At 40.9% G+C, this 21741-nt stretch overlaps 1 protein-coding gene across 1 annotated transcript; it reads left to right on the top strand.

The window, feature by feature from the left end:
• Positions 1-777: 777 nt before the first annotated feature.
• On the top strand, positions 778-20812 carry ACER2 (alkaline ceramidase 2). The gene is made up of 6 exons (XM_070935536.1): positions 778-925; positions 5265-5379; positions 7982-8123; positions 16093-16230; positions 17978-18115; positions 20032-20812. Exons 1-6 carry the CDS (start codon positions 818-820, stop codon positions 20216-20218), a joined length of 828 nt encoding a protein of 275 aa, XP_070791637.1. The 5' UTR covers positions 778-817; the 3' UTR covers positions 20219-20812.
• Positions 20813-21741: the final 929 nt, after the last annotated feature.

The following is a 21741-nucleotide window of genomic DNA, read 5'->3' as shown; positions in this document are numbered from 1 at the left end:
TTTATCATTTCCTCCGCACAATAAGAAACATGCTCTCCTGAAGTATCATTTGCACTGCATAAAGGCCATAACTATTTTGAGCAGTTCCTTTTGGAGTTAAACCTTCCCCCTCCACATCATGCAGAAAAGAAATGATAAGCTTTGATTTGCACAGAACACTTTCGGGTCGCCGGAAGCCCGAAGAACCCAAGACGCTGGAAAAAAAACCTCATGGGAAAAAAAAGTAATTTGCGTTAACATTATTAAAAAAAAAACGGATTCCAATTGCAGCCAGGGTGGCTCAATGGACCAAGGCTCCTGCCAACTACGGAGACAAAACGGCTCGAGCCCCTCTTAAAAGCGTAGCTAACCGCCCTCTTTTTTTTTTTTTTTTTTTGCAACCCGCTTGGAGTTAACTAACAAGCTCGCGCGCCGCGGCGCTTCACAAGCTTGGCCGGGAAGGGCAACGGCTCTGAAGAAAAGAGCACGTGACAGGCGCCCCCCCCCCCCCGCTGCGCAGGCGCGATGTTGAGACGGCCCGGATCAGCTGGGAAGGAGGCGTGTGCGCCGCTGCCGTCAAAAAGTCGCCCCCGCCGTCGGAGATCGAGCGGCACCAAGAGAGAGAGAGAGAGAGAGAGAGATAGGCGCTAAGGTGAAAACGTCGGGACGCTCAGGCGGCGATCCTGCCGCGTGCAGGGGTGGGGGAAGGCGCTTGGTGGTGGTGGTGGGGGGTTGCCTTTTGAATGATTTCAGCAGCTTGGGGTGAGCCGAGCCGGTGCCGGATGAGCGTTTCCCGGAGTTTGTAACTGCGGGGCAGCCTAGTCTTAAAAGCTTTGCCATGATCGCCCTCCTCTTGTGGGATCATCTCCGGGCAGGCAGCTCCGAACTGGACTGGTGCGAGGATAACTACACCATAGTGCCCACCATCGCCGAGTTTTACAACACGGTGCGTAACTTTGAGCGACCGTCCGCCTCTCGGCTTTTGCAAAAGGGGGGAAAGAGAGCGCGCGTTTGCAATCGGTGCCGCGCTTGTGGGTGCTGCTTTTGGAGGGTTTTTTTTTTGCAAAAACACAAAATATTGCGTTGCTTACACGCTAAGCCGGCCTGGGAGCCGCTCCTGGAATAGTCCGGCTGAAGCTCCTTGCTTGCTTGATGGGCTGGAAAAAAGAAGGAACCTGTGCATCAGGTGGGGTGATACCCCGACTGCCCCGTGTAACCGAGATCTCGGTGGTGGATCTAGGTTTTTTTGGCTCAAAATAATAATAATAATAATAATAATAATAATAATAATAATAATAATAATAATAATAATAATAATAATAATAATAATTAAATCTTTAGTGAGATTCACAGCCTTTGAGGCTGGTTAATAGCTCAGCAGCTAGAAACCTAAGATCTGTTAAGGTATCGTCCGAGGATGTAAGCTGTTCCGAGTAAAGTGGTTTTTTGTAGAGTCAAAATGTTCAAGTCCGGTAAAAAAATTTTTATTATTACTATTACTATTTTTTTATTGTTGTTGCTGTTGCTGTTGTTGTTATTATTATTATTATTTTATTATTATTATTAACTTTTATTCATTAAACATGAAACTCAGTTCAATTGAACATTTAAAAATGTATCACAAATATCATTGGTTATTTATAATATTTATTTATTTATTTATTTATTTTTCATATTTGTATACCGCCCTACTCCCGAAGGATTCAGGGTGGTGAACAGCCATAATAAATACAAATACATATAGAAGTTAAAAACTATTAAGAAACATTTATTTTATATATTTTTATATTTATGTGTATATATATATTATATAAATTATAAATATATATATTTATATATAATAAAATTATTATTAATTGTTATTAATTATTGTTTATTATTATTATTAGGATACACAATTGCAATATAATTCTGTGAGGTTTTTGCTATGTGTATACTGCCGTTTTTCAACTTTAGTATAACTTTTACAAAGTGCCTGGATCTCCACTCTCAGGCTGCGGAATTCTGGGAGTTGAAGATCCACAGCTTCCTAAAGTGGCTAAGATTTGAGTAATCAACTGGAATAGCCACACAAAGAGGAATGTATTTATTTAGCAGGTTGTCCATCTCATATAAACAGATGGCTAACAATGAAAATGGTAAAAACAAAGCCAACCAAAATTAAAAATAACTGAAATAGCAGTTGAAACACTCAAGGGAAACCCCGAAATGGGCTCATCCATGATACCAGTGCCCAAGCTAAATGGCAAAACCAGTTTTTTAGTGCCTTGTGAGCAGCAGAGAACAGTTCATTGGATTTTACGCCTTATTACAGTAGTAGTTATTTGGGCCTTAGGAGGTAACCGCATTCACAGCACATTCACAAGGCACATTTAATCTGGTTACTGAATTAATCCCCTTTTTGGGAGGGAGGTGTCTGCAGGATATATTGAAGCATGATGCTTACTAAACTAATTACTATTAACTTTTAAACTATTAAACTTTTTAAAATAGTTTTAAAAACTATTAACTACTATTAACATAGTACACTATGCCACCCAAAATGCTAACCAAGCTTAGCATGTTGTGAACATACAGCCGTAAATTTGACCTGCTTAAGTTAACCTAGTTCATTTCTGGTCAGTTTAAATGTAGCTTGATCACAAACGTTAAGGCTTTTTTTTTTTTTTTTTTTTTTTGGTAATAGGAAATATGTAAAATCAGATGGATGATAGAAAAGTTCCAAAGTTATGAATGTGTATTCTCATTCTAAGGGTTTGTAGCTTTGCTGGATGGATTGTTTTTGGTTTTAGTTAAGTACCTTCTTTGGAAGCAATTCACTTTTCATATTGGAGGATAAAGCTTAAATGGATTGCCGTTGATTAATAGAGCAAAGCAATGGTCTCAAATATTGCAGTCATTTTAAATCTTGCTTTAGGAAAAGAGGATTCTGGACAAATTTAGTTACATTGAAGAGGCTATAGTACTGGTTGACAAACCTCCACAGTTTTACATCGGTGTAGAAATTGTGCTAAACCAGGGGTGTCAAACTCGATTTCACTGAGGGCCGCATCAGGTTTTTGTTTGACCTGGGGGGGGGGCAGTGGGGCATGGCCATGGTGGGCATGGCCAGCTCGATGTCACTCATCAAGGCTGCCCTCTGCCTACGAAAACAGCTCAGGGAGGCTATGCGCGGCCCACCCAGGCTCTGTTTTTGCTGGCAGAGGGCTGCAGGAGGCTGTTGTGGCTGAAAACGGAGCCTGGGAGGGCTGCACATAATCTCCCCGAGCTCCATTTTTGTTGGCAGAGGGCTGCAGGAGGCTGTCGCAGCCAAAAACAGAGCCCAAGTGGGCCGCATGTGGCCCTCCCGAGCTCCGTTTTCCCTGGCCAAGGCACAGTGAGCCAGTTCTTCGCTTTTTCCAAAGTGGGCCTGCGGACCTTGAGTTTGACACTCCTGTGCTAAACAAGACAGCTTTGAAAATAATAAAGATGATAATTTCACCATTTGCAAAACTTAAACTGCGTACACTTTTCCTGTCGTCCAAGTTTAGTTATACTACTTTTTTTATTTGGACATATAAGAAGATAAACCACACCAAGTAAAAAATCTATGTACTTCATTAACTGGAGGTGATTTTGTTAATTTATTCCTGCAATATTTGCTAAGCTACCTGTAGGTCCTGTAGTAGGAATTAAGTAGTTTGTCCTCATGAAACTGCTTTATGATATTACGGCGAAGGTTGTGTCTGGGACAAATAGTGACAATCAGGGTGGATTTGATTTAAATCAAAACGATTTAAATCATGATTTAAATCACTAACAAAAAGGCTTGATTTAAATCAACTCGATTTAAATCATAATTTTTAAAGAGCAACTGTCACCTCTGTCCCTCAGTGGCTCCTCCTTTGACCTGCTGTTGACTCACCGACAGTCCCAGTATTGCAGAATATACAGCCTATGTATCTCAAATAGAAAACTATCTTTAGATATTTATTTATTCCAAAAGCATTTTATTAAAATAAATCCGATAAAAATAAAAAAAAATCTGATTTAAATTTTTAAAAATCATTTTTTTAATTAAAAAAATGATTTTTATCCACCCTGGTGACAATAGTGGGATTTCGTTAATGACAGCAGTCACTAAGCAAAGCATGTGATATCACACTTTAGAACTGCATTGTTTAATGACGGAAATACCAGTTCCAATTATTGTAACTCAAGGACTACCTGTGGTTAATTTTTCAGCACCCTCATCACTAAATAGGGCAGCCATTAAGCAAGTACTCCTTGTACAGACTTCCATGGGCTAGATCCTGACTTGAAGGGATCTGAATAACCTGTTTCTTCTAGTATCTTCTGTAGTTGAAGCTTACCACCTTTTCTGAAATCTTCCCTCAAAGAGGAAATGGGAATTGTTTCCAATATAGATAGATAAGAGAAACTTTATTGTCCCTTTTTTCTGTGAACACATTAGCACACATTTAAAAAAATGAAATTCTGATGCCTGCTCTCAAATACACATACCACACACACGCACGCACACGCACGCACACTCACACGACAGACCATTTAGAATACATAGCGGAAAAAAGACTTGAAAGTTAACAAGGTTGATACTATATGGTATGAAATGATTACAGAATCTAGTTCTGTTTCGGTACCACAAAGTCTCATCCCAAAAGATAACGAAGAAAACCGTTCCTAGAGAGGATGTGTAGAGTGTCTGACAGTAGAGCAAGCCTTGGTCAAGCAGTTCTTAAATGCCACGTCCTGGATAGAAGGGAGTGAACTTCCGATAGTCTTTTTTGCTGTCCTCACCACTCTCTGCACAGCCTTCCTACAGTAATACAAAAATATACCTGGATTAAGACAATCCAGCAATTCAGTAGCATCTACTACCCCAGTTGATTGCCTGAAGGAACTGGATAGGGCGTTGGTCAACAGATGGCAGAGCTTATGCTGTGACGAACCCTCTTCGACCCCTTGATCTCTGCAAACGCAGAAATCGTCTCACAAAATCTTGCTCAAATGGTACTGAGCAAATGTGACCAATTTTAACTGCAAATATATATATATATATCACAGATGTGTCACAACAGCGTACAGGGAGATCTTCACCTCTGCCTTTGCCTGAAAGGCTGCTGTATACAGTGAAAATAGCAAACCACTGATTAATTACGGTCTCCTTTTTGTTATGGCTATCGTTTGATTAATGGTGCAAAATTCCTACTAGAGAAAGGAATGGAGAAAAAAAAATCTGTAATTTTTCTGCTTATTTAAATATTTTCCACTTTTTTTCTCTCTAGATAAGCAACGTCTTGTTTTTTGTCCTGCCCCCTATATGTATGTGCTTATTCCGACAATATGCAACCTGCTTCAACAGTGGAATATATTTAATATGGACCTTGCTAGTGGTTGTAGGTAAGTTATTCTGAATTTTTTTGGGATGTGACATGAAAATTAGGAGTTTATTATCATTTTTAAATTATGTACTACCATGAAATCAAAAGATACCTCAATTGAGTGGGTGTTTTTTAAGCATATAACTACAGGTGGGTCCTTGACTTATGACCACAGTTGAGTCCAGAATTTGTGCTGCTCAGCAAGGCAGTTAAGTGAGTTTTGCCCCATTTGGTGACCTTTTTTTGCCACAGTTGTTAAGTGAATCACTGCAATGAAGTTAATAACATGATTGTTAAGGGAATCTGGCTTCCCCATTGACTTGCTTGTCAAGTCAAGGTGATGACATGATTATAGATACCGCAACCGTCATAAATACGTGCCAATTGCCAACCATCCATATTTTTATCACATGATATTGGGGATGCTATAAAAGTCTTAAGTGTGAAAAAAGGTAATAAGTCACATTTTTTCAGTGCTGTTGTAACTTCGAACAATCATAAATGAATGGGTTGTAAGTTGAGGACTACATGTAATTCAGAAGCAGAATATGTACTCAAAAAGAAGAACAGTATTGGAAACTGATACTATCATGACCCCTTTAATGTATCATATAATCAACTAATATATTCATCTTACTTCACTGATTTCTTTGGCTATTACAACTGATGTAGCAATCCAGTTTTTGCTAAGTTATGTTGTCACTTCTTTTTGTCCATAAGTTCTGTTCCCATAGGAATCTGAAGAAATACCCAGTCGTTAAAATACAAACACACAGAAATAACCCAAGTCAAAATTGTTTAATCTTATTTTTTTTATTTTGGATAAGCATGATTGCACTCTGTTTCTCTTCCTTGACTGAGAATTGGATTGTACAATATTTTACTTTTATGTATTTATTTATTTAAAATATTTATATAGCCGTTCATCTGGGCGTCTCCTAAACAAATATTATCATAAAAGTGTAATTTAAATACCATTCTATTAAGAAAGCCACATCACTAGCAATTTATGTTACAGAACATCTTCTTGACATTATCTTCAGTTAGGTAGACAACAAGGTGTTGTCCAGATACTTTTAAATAAAAATTCCACATTCCTGTGTCATTGTTCAAAGTGTCTAGACCTGATGTGAATTGAAGTCCAAAACATATAACTGGTGCTCTTCCTTGTATGAAATCTCAGTGAATGGGGAAAACGGTTTGGAGTAGTGGTGAAGGTACTGGCCTAACTTGAGTTTAGGCACAAATGCCAGCTGAGTGACTTTGAGCAGTCTCACTACCTCACAGGATTGTTGTGGGGAAAAGAGGAGGCAGGAGTATTACGTGGTAAACTATGAGCATCCTAGACCAAGCCAAGGTCTAAAAAACACTACAGAATTTCTGGAAGCCTGGCACTGGGACAAATCAGCAATCAACAGGCACATATAGCAATAGCACTTAGACTTACATACCACAGTGTTTTACAGCCCTCTCTAAGCGGTTTACAGAGTCAGCATATTGCCCCCAACAATCTGGATCCTCATTTTACTGACCTCAGAAAGATGGAAGGCTGAGTCAACCTTGAGCCTGGTGAGATTCGAACTGCCAAATTGCAGGCAGCCGGCAGTCAGCAGAAGTAGCCTGCAATACTGCACTCTAACCACTGCGCCACCCCGGCTCATGAAGATATAGATAAACAACATCTACATATCATTCAAAAGAGACAATCGCAAAGCCAAAAAAAGAGAAAGATCAAAAAGTAAATTCCAAAGACCATTAATCAATACCCAGATGAGCAGAGATTAACACCAAGATTAACATTAGAACAATAATCAAGAAGTAAACAAAATTCCAATCAAGGAAGCACCAACTCAGACAAACAAACAGTAAATGAGAGCTTAATCAAGAAACCACCAAGAACATTTCCACCAAGACTGAGAAGAAAATCCACTAGTACACTAGGGTTGTTAACCTCCCGGCCTGCGGGCCAGATGCATCATGCGTTGGCCATGCCCACGCCCGGTTTAGCGAAGGGGAAAAAAGTCCCCATACGTCACATGATGCCGCCTGACGCCACAAGTTTGACACCCCTGCACTAGTATATAAAAAGAGAGCAAACCTCACTGATGATATTACCTAGTTTGGTAATGAAACATCTGCAAGAAAACAATTTCAGAGAGCACCAAGAGCCCCTCATTTCAACCCTGAGTTACAAATATTCTCTTCTATTGAAGTATTAAGTATGTTTACCACTTGGAGTTGACCAAATGCAGTATATAAAAAAAGCAGAATAAAAATCTAAGTAAAAAATTACGTGGGAAAAATCACCCATTACTCCACTGTAGACCAAAGTACCGTGTAAGATTTGTCCTGCTTCAGCGCTTTTAAGAACCTCGAATTAAATATTTCTATAAGACTGGCTGGCCAAGCAAAATCTTCACAAATTGAAGATTTGGCGGAAAAGTACATTAAAATTAATGTTGATTTTGGAGGGTGAATGTTGCCTTTCTTTTATAACTTGGCTTTTCATCTTGTACAGTATGTTTCATCTAATGTGTAAAGGTTTAATTTTTCAGATGTTGGAAAATAATGATATGACCATGCCTTAGTGGTAGAATAATACTTGTTTACTGTATCTCTAGGAATTGGATCTGTCTACTTCCATGCTACGCTTAGCTTCCTGGGTCAGATGCTCGATGAACTTGCTATACTTTGGGTTCTGATGTGTGCTCTGGCTATGTGGTTCCCCAGAAGGTATCTGCCCAAAATGTTTAGGAATGACAGGTAAATATCTCTGGAAAGCATTGTGTTCAGCTTTTTATGCCTTAATATCATGACTGTTTTCTTGAAAGAAGGAACACAGAAAGAAGATTCTTGACAAAAAACAAGTGCAGGAAATTCGAACTGATGTGTTGTAAGCTAGCTTTAGGTTTATCTTTATATAGGCAAGCAGATTGGGATTTAGTTCCATTACAGCTTCTCCAACTTGCAGCTAACCTCCCTGTGTTACGGTCTTCCTATTGCTGCCAGTGCTAGACAAATGACAAAGCAGAAGACTCCAGTTTGTCCCCAAAATTTAAGATTAGGGAAAGTGTATCTATGTAGCTACCTCATAACACTGATGCAAAAAAAAGGGGAAGAAGATAAATGTTAAAGTTCATAATTGTCTTGCATGTTGAATTAAGGAGGAAAATTAAAGGGCACTATCTTGATGGAATTTACCCAGTTAGGAAGAACTACACAAACTAGTTTGGTCCAGTAGTTAAGGCACCACTCTAGAAATCAGGAGATGATGGATTTCCTGCCTTAGGCGTGAAAACTGGCTAGGTGACCTTGGATCAGTCACACACTCTCAGCCTAAGTCACAGGGCTGTCGTAGAGGAGGGATAATAGGAGGAGTAAAGAGTACTAGGTATGATCACTGCTTTGAGATGTCTATAAAAGCAATACATGTGGGATATAAATTAAATAAAATAAATCCATGCCCCAATGGGTCATTGGTTCAGAGATATTTCCTTACTTAAACAGAGAAACAGAATGACCGTGGATGAGCAAAACGGTAAGAGTAGGAGCTATTTCCAACTTCCTGTTGAGTTTCCTTGTGGAAAACTGATGGGCAGCATTAGAAATCCCCTTCCCTTCCCTGCTTCTGCCCTCCCGCAAATGGTGTGCTGGGCTGTGAATCAGGAATTGTACAGGGGGATGTGCAAGAGGTGCTGCTCAGTTCAGGAAGAGGGTGTGTGCATGTGTAAGAGAGGCCACATGCATCAGGTAGTATGCAGCCCCTTGTGGGGGGATCATGGGGAGGTGTAAGAGATGCCACATTGGTCAGGTAGGGCACGCAAAAGTGTGGCACAGGTCACAAACGGTGTGTGTGGGTTGCAGGGCTGTATGATAGGTGTCTTGTAGATGGGGGAGGGCACATGGGGAGGTTGCGGGTAGAGAAAGGTGCCTTGGGATGCTTGAGAGTATATGAGATGTGCCATGCAGGTCGGGGATGTTGCATGGGGGCCAGTGTGGGTCAGGAAGGCTGCTTGGCCCTTCCTCCTCCCTTTATTCCTTCCCTATTCAACTTCTCTTTCAGCAAGTTAAGAGGCTTGTGCTGGGTGGGGGAAGAGCAAGGAATTGCTTGACTGGCTGGGAAACTGTCATGAAATGTTGAAAATGAAGTTCACTTGATCATAGCAGTGCAGCAGCAGCCATCAGCTCTGAAGCAGCCATATCTTTCTCAAATTTCACTCCCTCAAAAATCATGGGTCTGGATTTTGGACACATACTGTAAATTAGCTCATTTGAAGTACCTTGGTTTAAAGTTGGTGCCCTAGGATGCACTGGTTTGCCCAGTTAAAAGTCATGACAATGGGAGTTTTAGTAGTAGATAAATATCCCATAGGGCAAGGGTGGGCAAATGTGGCCCCTTTATAACCTGTCGTCTTCAACTCTGTATGAGGAACTAAAAAAAAGGGGAGTTGAAGACCACAGGTTGTAAAAGGGCCACATTTGCCCACCCCTGCCATAGGGTAATATGGCTAAATTTATTCTGAGTGAATTACTGAAATCTAGTTTTTCTGCCTGGATTCTTCAATACTGTACAACATAGCTGCCACCGATATATTATTCAATTCTTTTGTACTTAGGATGCTCCTCATAATGTTATACAGATAATGCCGAGCAGGCTGAAATACTGACACAAGGAAGAAAGCTATGAAAAGGCTTAGGATTTTCCCAGTGGCATGTTTGTTGGAGGTTGCTGGGGTAATGAGAGAGAATTGGGTTAGAGATGGTTGGTCTAATCCCTCAGCAACTCTTCCCCAAAAGATTATAGGATTAACGTGTAGCCCCTGAGCCTCAGAGCAAAGGCGAGAGGAGCAGAGATATCATATTTGCGATTAATCCTTTTCTTTTGTTCTATCTCTCATAAGTATATGGCCGATTATTCACCAAGGATTTATTTGCCATGTGACAAAATTACGAAAAATAGCTTAGTCCTTCCCCCAGTGTAGAACCTTTTACATCGATTAAACTTCAGCTCCCATCGTCATCAGGCAATCTGAATTAAAGAAATTACCCTTTACTTTAGAGGTTTATAACCAGCCCTTCAGAGACGGTTGATGATTTATTGAACAAAAGTCAGTAATTAAAAATATATGTATATGCACATACAGATGATAGATAGATAGATAGATAGATAGATAGACATGATAGATGATAGATAGATAGATTGATAGATGATAGACAGATGATAGGTAGATAGACAGATGATAGATAGATAGATAGACAGATGATAGATAGATAGATAGATGATAGACAGACAGACAGATAGATTGTGTTTCCCCGAAAATTAGACCCTGTCTTATATTTTTTTGAACCCTAAAATAAGTGCTTGGCCTTATTGCCATGCACTCAAAAGCCCAATTGGGCTTATTATCAGGGGATGTCTTATTTTGGGGGAAACAGGGCAGATAGATAGATAGATAGATAGATAGATAGATAGATAGATAGATAGATAGATAGATAGATAGATAGATAGTCAAGCAGGCAGGCAGGCAGACAGACAGGGTAGATAGATAGATAGATAGATAGATAGATAGATAGATAGATAGATAGATAGATAGATAGATAGATAGATAGATAGATAGATCTAGATAGAACTATAGATATAAATACACACATTGTATATACACACACACACACAAACACAAATGTCTGGGAATGTAGATCTTTGGTGGAGAAGTCTCCATCCTTTTGGTGGTCCACAACATTCCTAGGCTTCAGCATTACTGTCACTCTGAGGTAGCATTGTGGTTGAGCCCTAACAGATGCGAGTGTTCTGGCTGACATTGATTGGGGATTATATATTGCAATGGTGGGAGCAGCTTGAGATACTGGATCTGCCCCTGAGGACACACCCCGATGGCTGGCAAGGTAGGCAGAAAGTCTGACTGAGCTAAACACAGCCGCAGAAGTCCCATTCAGTAAATAAAAGTGCAAGAGTGCAAGGTTTCTGTAGAGAATTTTACTATGGTGGGTGGTTCAGCTTTGCTAAAATCCTCTGGTTATGATAAGGATGCATTGCACTTTTGCACTTCTCCTTCATCCCCGCTGCTAAATCTGGCCTTGCTGCCAAAATGTGGTTGGAAGGGCTTTCATAATTTAGGTCTATTTAAAACCATTGCCTCTTTCACAGCTAATGGAAGTCAGATCAGTCTCATGGTTTTTGCCTTACAGGGGATCCTCGACTTACAACAGTTCATTTATAGTGACTGTTCGAAGTTACAGCGGTACTGAAAAAAAGGGCTTATTACCGTTTTTCACACTTACAACCGCATCCTCGTGGTCACGTGATCAAAATTCAGACGCTTGGCAATTGACCCATATTTATGACCTTGGCAGTGTCCTGGGTCAAGTGATCGCCTTTTGAGTGCTTCTGATGAGCAAAGTCGATGGGGAAGCCAGATTCACTTAACAACCAACTTAACAACAGTGATTCGCTTAATCACTGTGACAAAAAAAGGTTTTAAAATGGACCCAAGTTCACTTAACAACTGTCTCATTTAGCAACAGAAATTTAAGGTTCAATGGTGGTCGTAAATCGAGGATTACCTGTATTTTCTGAAGCTTGTTTAAACATTGTGTACTGATCTTTTTTTTTCTCCCTAAGATGGCGGTAGTCAGTTTTTCCTGCTTCCAAAATGTCAATATTCATACAGCTTTTATTACCTGTTTTTCATCATGATGGGGGCAATAACCCAGTGTTTGTTTTAATTCTCTCAGTCAGTATTGACTCTCATTGCCGCCTTCCGAGGGTGGAGAAAGTGGCTGGGCCAAGGTCACTCAGCTGGCTTGGTGCCTGTGGCAGGACTAAAACTCAAAATGCGTAGATGATGCCTTAAATCACTACACCAAAGTAGCACCCTGTAATTCCCATAAAAATCTATAAAATGTCCCTTTAAGCCAGGGGTCCCCAAACTTGGCAACTTTAAGACCTGTGGACTTCAACTCCCAGAATTCTCCAGCCAGCATAGCTGACTAGAGAATTCTGGGAGTTAAAGTCCATAAGTCTTAAAGTTGCCAAGTTTGAAGACCTCTGTGTTTTTTTTTTTAAATAATCTTTATTTACATTTCAGTTAAAAAGAAAAAACAACACAACACAAAATGACACACAAAACACAATACAACAATAAACCTACGTACATCCTAGTTCCATATAGTACCTTAATGAACAAGTGTTCGGTACTATAGCTCTAAATTATATTCCGGAGAAGTGTTTGCTCTCTATCCTATAGTTTTTTAGTTAGCGTATCTGCTTCCGCACATTCTAAATTTTTTTTTTATAATAGCCTCCTCTGTTGGGATATTTTGATTTTTCCAAAGTTGCGCGTATGTCAGTCTCGCCGCTATAATGAAGACCTCTGTTTTAAGCCCTCCCTTGCTTCAGTTTCATCCAGAGTTATGTGTTTCTCCCTCTTCTTTCACTTCCAAAGCAATTCTTTTTAATTTCCAAAATTGTCCTGCATTTTCTCTTGGAATATTATTTATAGTCAATATTATTTATAGTCTTTGCTCTGTGAACTGGAACTACAGTTTTGCCAAGATTTTTCTTTTTGTATACACATAATACAATATTATCCTTGCACTTTCCATTTTTTTCTAGCAAACATGCCTTTATATGCCTTTCTTTCCCTTGTTCACCAGACAATTATTTTCATTGTTTCTGTAAGTGTAATTTCATATACTTATTTTTAAAGAAATGAAAACATTTTGCTACTGTCTCCCAAATTGGCAGTTGAAATAGGCAGTAGGGTGCCAGCCCTGCTTACAGCCTTCTGTGTAGTAAGAATCGGGTGCCAATCCGTAAACTCTTCTACCAGTTTTGCTGCAATTCTCAGAGGACCAATTATAAGTTTCCCTTTTGCCACTTACAACAAAATTTAGCCCTTGGGAGTGTGAACAGCACGTGACCATAGAATAGGGCTCATTTAAAGGGAGAGCTGTTGATGTATTCTGATGAATTCCTAAATTAAGTTCATTGTTTGGTCTCCATCCTGTAGCTCAGGGGTGTCAAACTATTGCATTGAGGGCCTTATCAGGGCTGTGTTTGACCTCGGGAGGGGTGGGCATGGCCAGGATGGTGTGACCAGCTCGACGTCACCCTTGTTGGGGGCACCTGTGGTGGGCCTGGGGGGATTTTCCTGCAGCCCTCTGCCAGCAAAAACAGCTCCCATTTTCACTGGCAGAGGCACCATGGCCCATTCCTTCGCTATTTCCAGGGCGGCCCATGGACCAGATCTAAGCACCCCATGGGCTTTGAGTTTGACACCTTTGCTGTAGCTCAACACATACAGGTAATCTTCAATTTGCAACCTAGTATCGGTGGTTCATGTACTCATATCCTCAGAATTTTCTTCATGTGGTCACCCATAAAGTCAGTACCAAAATTGTACTTGGCAGAGAAAGCAGTTGTGCAGTAATGAGTGTGATGATGAATAGAACCACCTTCGAAATGACCAAACAACTTGTTTTGCCTTTTGTGTTTTTGAACACAATTCAGGGTGCTTACTAGAGTATACTAAGGCATAGGACAACATGATGTAGGAGAAGAGCTGAGTAAAGCAATTCATCAGCCTAGAGTCGTTATGTTCCCACCAACCCTTCCTGAATTCTGTTGACCCTTATCTGGTGTGAATAAATTCAGGAATTCAACAGAATTCAGGAAGGGTTGGACTCGACTCGTTTTGCCTGCTCTTCTCTTCCATCAAGTCGTCTTAAACACCTAACTTTGGTCTAAGTCAGGGGTGTCAAACTGGCGGTCTGCGGGCCAGAGGTGTCACGCCCAGGCCACGCCCACCCCAGCTCTGCGAAGGGAAAAAAGATCGCAATTTGTCATGTGACGGCAGTGTGACGCCACAACTTTGACATCCGTAGTCTTAAGTTGTGTAAGGCTTTGTAAATTGTAGTTGACTAGATTCTTGTGTTTGACACTTTATCTCGTGTGAATAAATTCTCACCAGATAAGGGTCAATGGAATTCAGGAAGGATTGGACTCAACCCGTTCTACATCAAGTTATCTAGTCACTGCATAGGATGGAGCAATAAATCTTCTGAACTGGAACTTAATTATGGCCCTGATCCTTCTCAACTGACATTTATTCCTTTACTGTTTGCTTTGCGTTCTTGGGTCAATAACAGGGCACTGTTTCCAGACCTTGCTACATACATTTTGTTGCAATTACAGGTAGTCCTCAATTTACGACCACAAGTGAGCCCAACATTTATGTTGCTAAGTGAGGCATTGGTTAAGTAGGCTTTGCCCCATTTTACGACCTTTCTTGCCACATTTGTTGAGAGAATCACTGCAGTTGGTAATTGAATCTGGTTTTCCCCATTGACGTTACTTGTCAGAAGGTCGTAAAAGGCCATCACATGATCCCAGGACACTGCAGAGGTCATAAATGATCACTTGGTCAGTTGCCAAGTGTCTGAACTTCGATCACGTGACAATGGGGATGCTGCAACAGTCATAAGTATGAAAAATGGTCATAAATCACTTTTTTTCAGCGATCGTGTAACTTCGAGTGGTCACTAAATGAACGGTTGTAACTTGAGGGCTACCTGTACTTTGGGGCTTTTCCATAATGCAAGTGGAACAAACTGTTGCTGGAATTAAACCAGATCCTCTCCTTGTTGCTGCACAGGGATTTTAAATTATTCCTGCTCACCTGGAATATAAGATTAAATGCCTTTTACGGAAGCTGTGATTGTTTCATTTTTATTACAGGTAATCCTTGACTTGTGATCTATTGCTTAATGACCATTCAAAGTTATAATGGACTTAGGACCTTTGTTCTCAAAGTTACAAGTGCTGCACTTCCTGGTCATGTAATTGCATTTTGGGCACACGACAACTGATGCATTTATGACTGGTTAAAAGTCTGGAGATTCTCAGTCATCCAGGTCATGGTAGTCTCAAAGGTGCTTTTTCAGGAGGCAACTGGACTGTCTTGTTTTTCTTTGAAGACGTTTAGCTTCTCATCCAAGAAGCTTCTTCTGACTGGATGGTGGGGAATGGAAGGTTTTATTCTCCTTGCAGACAGTTGGTCATTTGCATGGATGTGGGTGACCCTGAGGACACAGATAAACCTCCAAGTGGCCTCAGTGACTCTCTAAAAGAATGCAAATGACCAACCTGTCTGCAAGAAGTATAAATCCTTCCGTTTCCCACCATCCACTCAGTGCTGAAGAAGCTTCTTGGATGAGAAACTAAACATCTTTAGCAAAGAAAGGAAAAACAAAGTTTAGCTGCCTCCTGAAAAAGCACCTTTGGGACATTTATAACTGGTTGCAATATCCCACTGTTACGTGATCAGGTTTTGTGACTTTTTTGCCATTTTCTGACATTGGATAAACTGGATTTAATTCACTTGATACACTTAACAGCTGTTGTAAAATCAAGTCTGATCACGTGGTGACTGCAACAACTGACGATCAAATTTCCCAGCTGTAAGTCGAGGTCTATAGTACTTGTACATTTTGAAATAGGCAGCATATCCATTTTCTAAGTAAGTAAAGTATGTGGTCCTCCATTCTATGTCCCTTAAAACAAACGCATTTGGGTTTGCAAAACCTGTGGGTTTTTTTCTTCTCTCGAACAACTGAAGCATCAATTATACTGGGCAAATAGTTTTTGACACCTGTTTTTATGTCTTTATTTCATCCCAGAGTGACCCTGTTTAAAAATACATATATTTTGCAGAGGCCGGTTCAAAGCTGCAGTGGGCATTCTTTCTGGAGTCACTACCTGCCTCGCCTTTGTGAAACCCGCCATTAATAACATCTCCTTGATGACATTAGGACTTCCCTGCAGCGCCCTGCTTATTGCAGAACTTAAAAGGTATGTACCAGACTGACTGAGGCAAAGCAGATAAATTATGTTTAATTCATTTATTTAGATCCCGCCTTTATTATTTTTACAAATAACTCAAGGCGGCAAAAATATCCAACACACCTCCCTCCTCTTATGTTCCACACAACCACAACTTTGTGAAGGGAGTTGGGCTGAGTGGGAGGAACAGGCTCAAGGTCATCCAACTGGCTTTCATGGCAGAGGCAGGACTAGAACTCGCAGTCTCCCACTTTGTAACCTGGTACCTTACTCACTAGACCAGGGGTCAGCAACCTGCAGCTCTGGAGCCGCATGTGGCTCTTTCACTCCTCTGCTGCGGTTCCCGGTCACTCAAAATATGTGTCACAATGTGCGACACCTGCTGGCATGCGATTTATCGAGCTTTTCAACCGTTTTATCCATGGTAGGCCAACCATGGATAAAATCCAAGAAAAGAAAAGTTTCAGAAGAAAACAGAACATTTAATTCAATTACATATGCTAGTTTTGTGGCCGCTCAGGAAATAGTCAGGCACGGGAAGGGGTTTGTGGCTCCCGGTGTGTTCTTTTCTGTGGGAAACGGGTCCAAATGGCTCTTTGAGTGTTTAAGGTTGCAGACCCCTGCACTAGACCAAATAGGCTCTCCAATGCTGGCATAGTTTGTTCCAGCACAATCTCATCCCATTTCTAGTTGAAAGTTGTCCTTTGGCTTTTTCAGTGGTAGTGTGGTCCTAGGAGAAGTACTCTTAGTCTCTTCCATCCCCTGTCCCCTTTATAAACTTGCTTAATACATAACATAAGGTGAACTTAGTACCTCCTAGTGTAGCACGTGGCCTGAATCCCCTTTTGAGACTTTAGAAGCTCTGATGTTAAATACAAAGAATACTCCCCTAAATACAGAACATGGACTAGATGCCACAACACGGGACAGCCATCACATCAAAATTCAAACCATCTATGGTAAATGTTCAAAAAAGTTCTCATAATTGTAAGTTATGGACCAATGTAGCGGTGCCATGTAAAGCAGTGGCCCCCAACCTTTTAGGCACCAGGGACCAGTTCAGTGGAGAGAGGTTTTTCTGTGGACGGGAGGGGGCGTGGTTTCACATGCTGCCTGCACCCCGCAGATGGGCCTTCGCTTGTTTACATGGTCCAGTTGCTGGCATGCCACGGCCCAGTGCCGGGGTTGGGGACCCCTGATGTATAGAATACACACATGCAACTAATATAAACCATATATATATACAATACCAAACTTAAACCAAAATTGAACTCATGGAAGAAATCTGACAGATTTTCTTCTCACTAAGCAAATATCATCTTCCCCCAAGTGTTATTGCCGTAATAAAGAGCCTTAGGTGATAGTATATTGGTGCAAAAGGAAGCAAAACTCTTCAAATTCACCTTTTTAGGTAGAAAGATAAATCCAGTAAGATCAAAAGCTATAACATCTCTTAAAATTGAAATTTGGTTGCTTGCATGTTTCTGGTCAGCTATGGTCCCAAAAGGTAGTGGCTAAATTGCTGTGTGGTTTTTGGGCAGAGCTTCGATCAGTCCATCTTGATTGTTTGGACCCTAACCTGTAGACGTTCCTACCTTTGATATTTCATTTGTGTCAATCAGTAATTCAACAGACTTAACCAAAAACTGTATTTTGATTAATAATCCAGGTTGACTTGGCTTGATTTAAACTTCCACCAGTTTTATTCATTTACACTATTGCCGATGTAACTCCCAGTTATCACTTTTCTCTCTAGGTGTGACAATGTCCGAGTTTATAAGCTAGGACTGTTTTCTGGCCTGTGGTGGATGTTGGCACTATTTTGTTGGATTAGTGACAAAGTATTTTGCGAGATTTGGTCATCTTTTAATTTTCCCTATTTACACTGCGTATGGTGAGTCTTCCTTTTAGTCTCCTTTTTAAAGTATTTTCCTTTACTGGTGTGTATCTGTTTTCATTGCAATAGCGGCACAGTTTCTTGGTGTGTTTCATATTAAAACCAGATCTTGCATAAGGTGTTTTTGGTGATTAGTTTGTTCCATGAATCAGTCAAGATAGCACCTTGCACCTAGATAGCACCAACAAAATAAATTCTGATAGAAAAATATATTTCTGCTCCCTCATTTGTGTTCTGACAGTGGCATAGCAAGATCCGCCAGAATAAGGAAATTGCTGGGCCTCCTTCCATAACTGGAGGCTGATATTTTTGGTTGGAGGTGCTACAGATTTACAGTAGGCGGATCAATGACACAAGATAGCAGAGGGATTACATAAGGGGCAAAGATTTTTACTACTTTAAGACTTTACGATCTGTGGACTTCAACTCCCAGAATTCCCCAACCAGCTATGCTGATTGAGAAATTCTGGGAGTTAAAGTCCACAAGTCTCAGACTTGTCAAGATTGGACACCTCTGGTTTAAACCATTATTCCCCAGCTACAATCAATGTCTCCTATTTTTATTATCAAATTTCAGAGTCCGAAGACCTTTGAAATCATTAAAAATAGTCCAGTGGTTCCAAGTGGCCCACAAACCAAGGATTACCACCATTTCTGCTTCAAATCCTGATTTGAACCCTATTTCCCATAAATCATAGACCCAGTACTCAGAAAAGCAGCTGATTCATATTGTGAGGTCTCAAATCAGCATCTCTGAGAAAGGAAGTTAATTTGCCTTCTTTCCAGAGAGGAAAAAAATTGCCAATGCACATATAAAAGTGTTAACAACTCCCCCTGGGTTCTCTCAGTATCCTTGAGTTGAGCCCTGGGATCCAAGCTTGCCTTCACAATGCACACAGTCTCTTCTTGTTTCCAGGGTGCCACAGACGGCAGAGCAGTTACTGAATGTTTTCTGCATTGTTGTGTGAGCAGTATAAAAATAAAAAACTTTTACAAAAGCTCTCCATTTCTTGAGAAAGCTTCATAGTTTTCCTTCGCTGCAAAAGTCCGTAAATTTGCTACTTCCACTGACCTCAAGCGATGCCCCTCCTTGTGAAACAATGCAGAGAAGAGCAACAAAAATGATTAGGGGGCTGGGAAACTAAAACATACGAAGAGCAGTTATAGGAATTAGGTATGCCTAGTCTAATGGAAAGAAGGACTAGGGGGGACATGATAGCACTCTTCCAATATTTGACGGGCTCTTACAAAGATTGGGGGGGGTGTCTAAACTATTTTCCAAAGCACCAAAAGGCAAGACAAGAAACAATGGATGGAAACTAACCAAGGAAAGAAGCAACTAGAACTAAGAAGAAATTTCCTAACAAAAAAGTTATGGGTGCTCCATCACTGAAGGCTTTCAAAAAAAAAAAAAAAAGACTGGATAACTATTTGTCCAAAATGATATAAGGCCGTGATGGCGAACCTATGGCACACATGCCAGAGGTGGCACGCAGCGCCCTGTCTATGGGCACGTGAGCTGTCGCCCCAGTTCAGCTCCACCACGCATGTGCGTGCACCTCCCACCAGCCAGCTGGTCTTTGGGCCTCTGCTGCATAAGAGTGGGGGGGCGGGGCGCATGCGGGGGGCTGCACATGCACAGGGATGGGCATTTGGGGAGCATGCGTGCATGCACGGGGACCGCATGCACATTGCATTTTGGGGGTTTGGGCATGTGCGCATGCATTCACGCGTGCACACCCGCGCTTTGGGCACTCGGTCCAGAAAGGGTTAGCCATCACTGATATAGGGTCTCCTACTCTAGCAGGGGACTGGACTAGAAGACCTCCGAGGTCCCTTCCAAATCTATTAGTCTATGTTCTAAGATCTGAAACCGAAGCAAACCTCAGTCCTTTCCCTTCTCTCTTTTCCAGGCACATCCTCATCTGTATTGCAGCTTACCTGGGCTGCGTCTGCTTTGCCTATTTTGATGCTGTCTCCGAGATCCCCGAACAAGGCCCCGTCATCAAGTTCTGGCCCAGTGAGAAGTGGGCATTCATCGGGGTGCCCTACGTCACTCTCCTCTGTGCTCACAAGAAGTCTCCCCTCAAGATTACTTGAAAGGCAACGGAAGTGTCCCGTCCTCTTTACCTGCTGTTTTTCTCCAAAAGGCCTGAATCTCTAGTGGGAAGATCGGCCAAGGGGGGTCCTTGCACAAGCAAAGGACACCTAATGAGGTGGCCAGAGCAGAATCTCCAAAAAAAAAAAAAAAAAAAAAAGTTTGTTCTGAGTGACCTAAGAAATGCCTGAATCTGTACGACGAGGAAGCACGGAAAGCAGAAAGCCTGTATTTCCACAAGTGCACCTCCCCCCACCCCAAAGTAAAGCAATTTCCCTTCTGTTTTGACTGCCTGTCACACCCTCAGTGGGCAGGGAACTGGGTGACATTTTACCCTGCCACATTAAGCAAGGAAGAATGGAAAAAACGGGTGTGGGTGTCTGCGAGTATGTTGATGGCTGTGTTCTGGTTGGGAAATAATCACCAGATTTATGTATTAAGGATTTAACAGAATTGCTTTGCAGATGTCCCTCCTTTGCTGCTGGTGTATATTTACACATTAATTGAGCAAATGAAATCCCTTTAAACTCTGCAGTCAGTTTAAGAGAGGAACAATCCTTGAGAAGCTGGCTCTCTTCTTAATCCATCAAAATACCATAAACCTATGGCAGTGTTGGTTTTTTTTTATCCATATATAATAGTTCACTCGTTGGAGACTTGTTTACTACAGTTCAGAAAATAAAGATGTAGGAGAAAAGTCAGGGAAGGAATAAAAATTGTCTGGTTGTAAGGCTTTACTCGGTCTCCAGGCAGTTAAGTCATATTTCAGCCGAGTTCTCGGAAGGAGAGCAATTCAGCAATCATCTACTAGATTTCTGCAAAACAAAACACAAAAACAAAACCAGTTTATCTCTCAATCTCTATTTTAATTCCATGTTCTTTGCAAGCAAGCAAATGAACTTGGAAAGGTTTGAGTTTAATTATCCGTCTGGGTTGGGTGTTTTGTTTTTTTTGTTTTTTTTTGCCTCTTGTTACCATGACACACTTTTAGGAGTTAGTTATGTAGAGAGCAATCAAGCCTCATTATTCACTTCCATTTTTAAGCAGATGTAACTAAATTTCAAGGGCAGCTAAGAATCAGTGCTTTGGCTTGTGCAGGTGTTGGAAAACTTCTTAAATTGTGCATGAGTTGGGATGTTTCCCAGATTCTGAATTATTTGAACCTTTGTTAAAATACATGTCAGGGATTCAATGAAATCAAAATGGTGCTTGTGGCCATGTGGTTAAAAGTTCAGTCCCCCCCCCTTTTTTTTTTGTGATGCAGGAGAAAAAAAAGGGGCTTCAATTGTATACTCACTATTATTATTATTTTTTGACTGACCCTGTAGATGATCCTGCAGTGAGTCCTATGAATTTGGAGCTTTTAACGTCACTTTTTAAAGAATCCTCTCTTTTGTATTTAAATGCTTTCAATTTAAGGTACGGGCTAATATAAGATGAGATGCCCTATAAATAATCGGCCATGGCTTAGTAGTTTGGGTGGAAAAGGAAAATACAGTCTGCAAATTACTTGGTTTATTTTCTA

This window comes from Pituophis catenifer, unplaced genomic scaffold, assembly GCF_029215685.1.
Source record: "Pituophis catenifer annectens isolate HBS135680 unplaced genomic scaffold, rPitCat1.0.hap2 SCAF_2, whole genome shotgun sequence".
In the NCBI taxonomy this organism is placed as follows: Eukaryota; Metazoa; Chordata; class Lepidosauria; order Squamata; family Colubridae; genus Pituophis; species Pituophis catenifer.
Note: the sequence above shows the minus strand (reverse complement) of the source record. Positions and strands in the feature narration are given on the sequence as shown.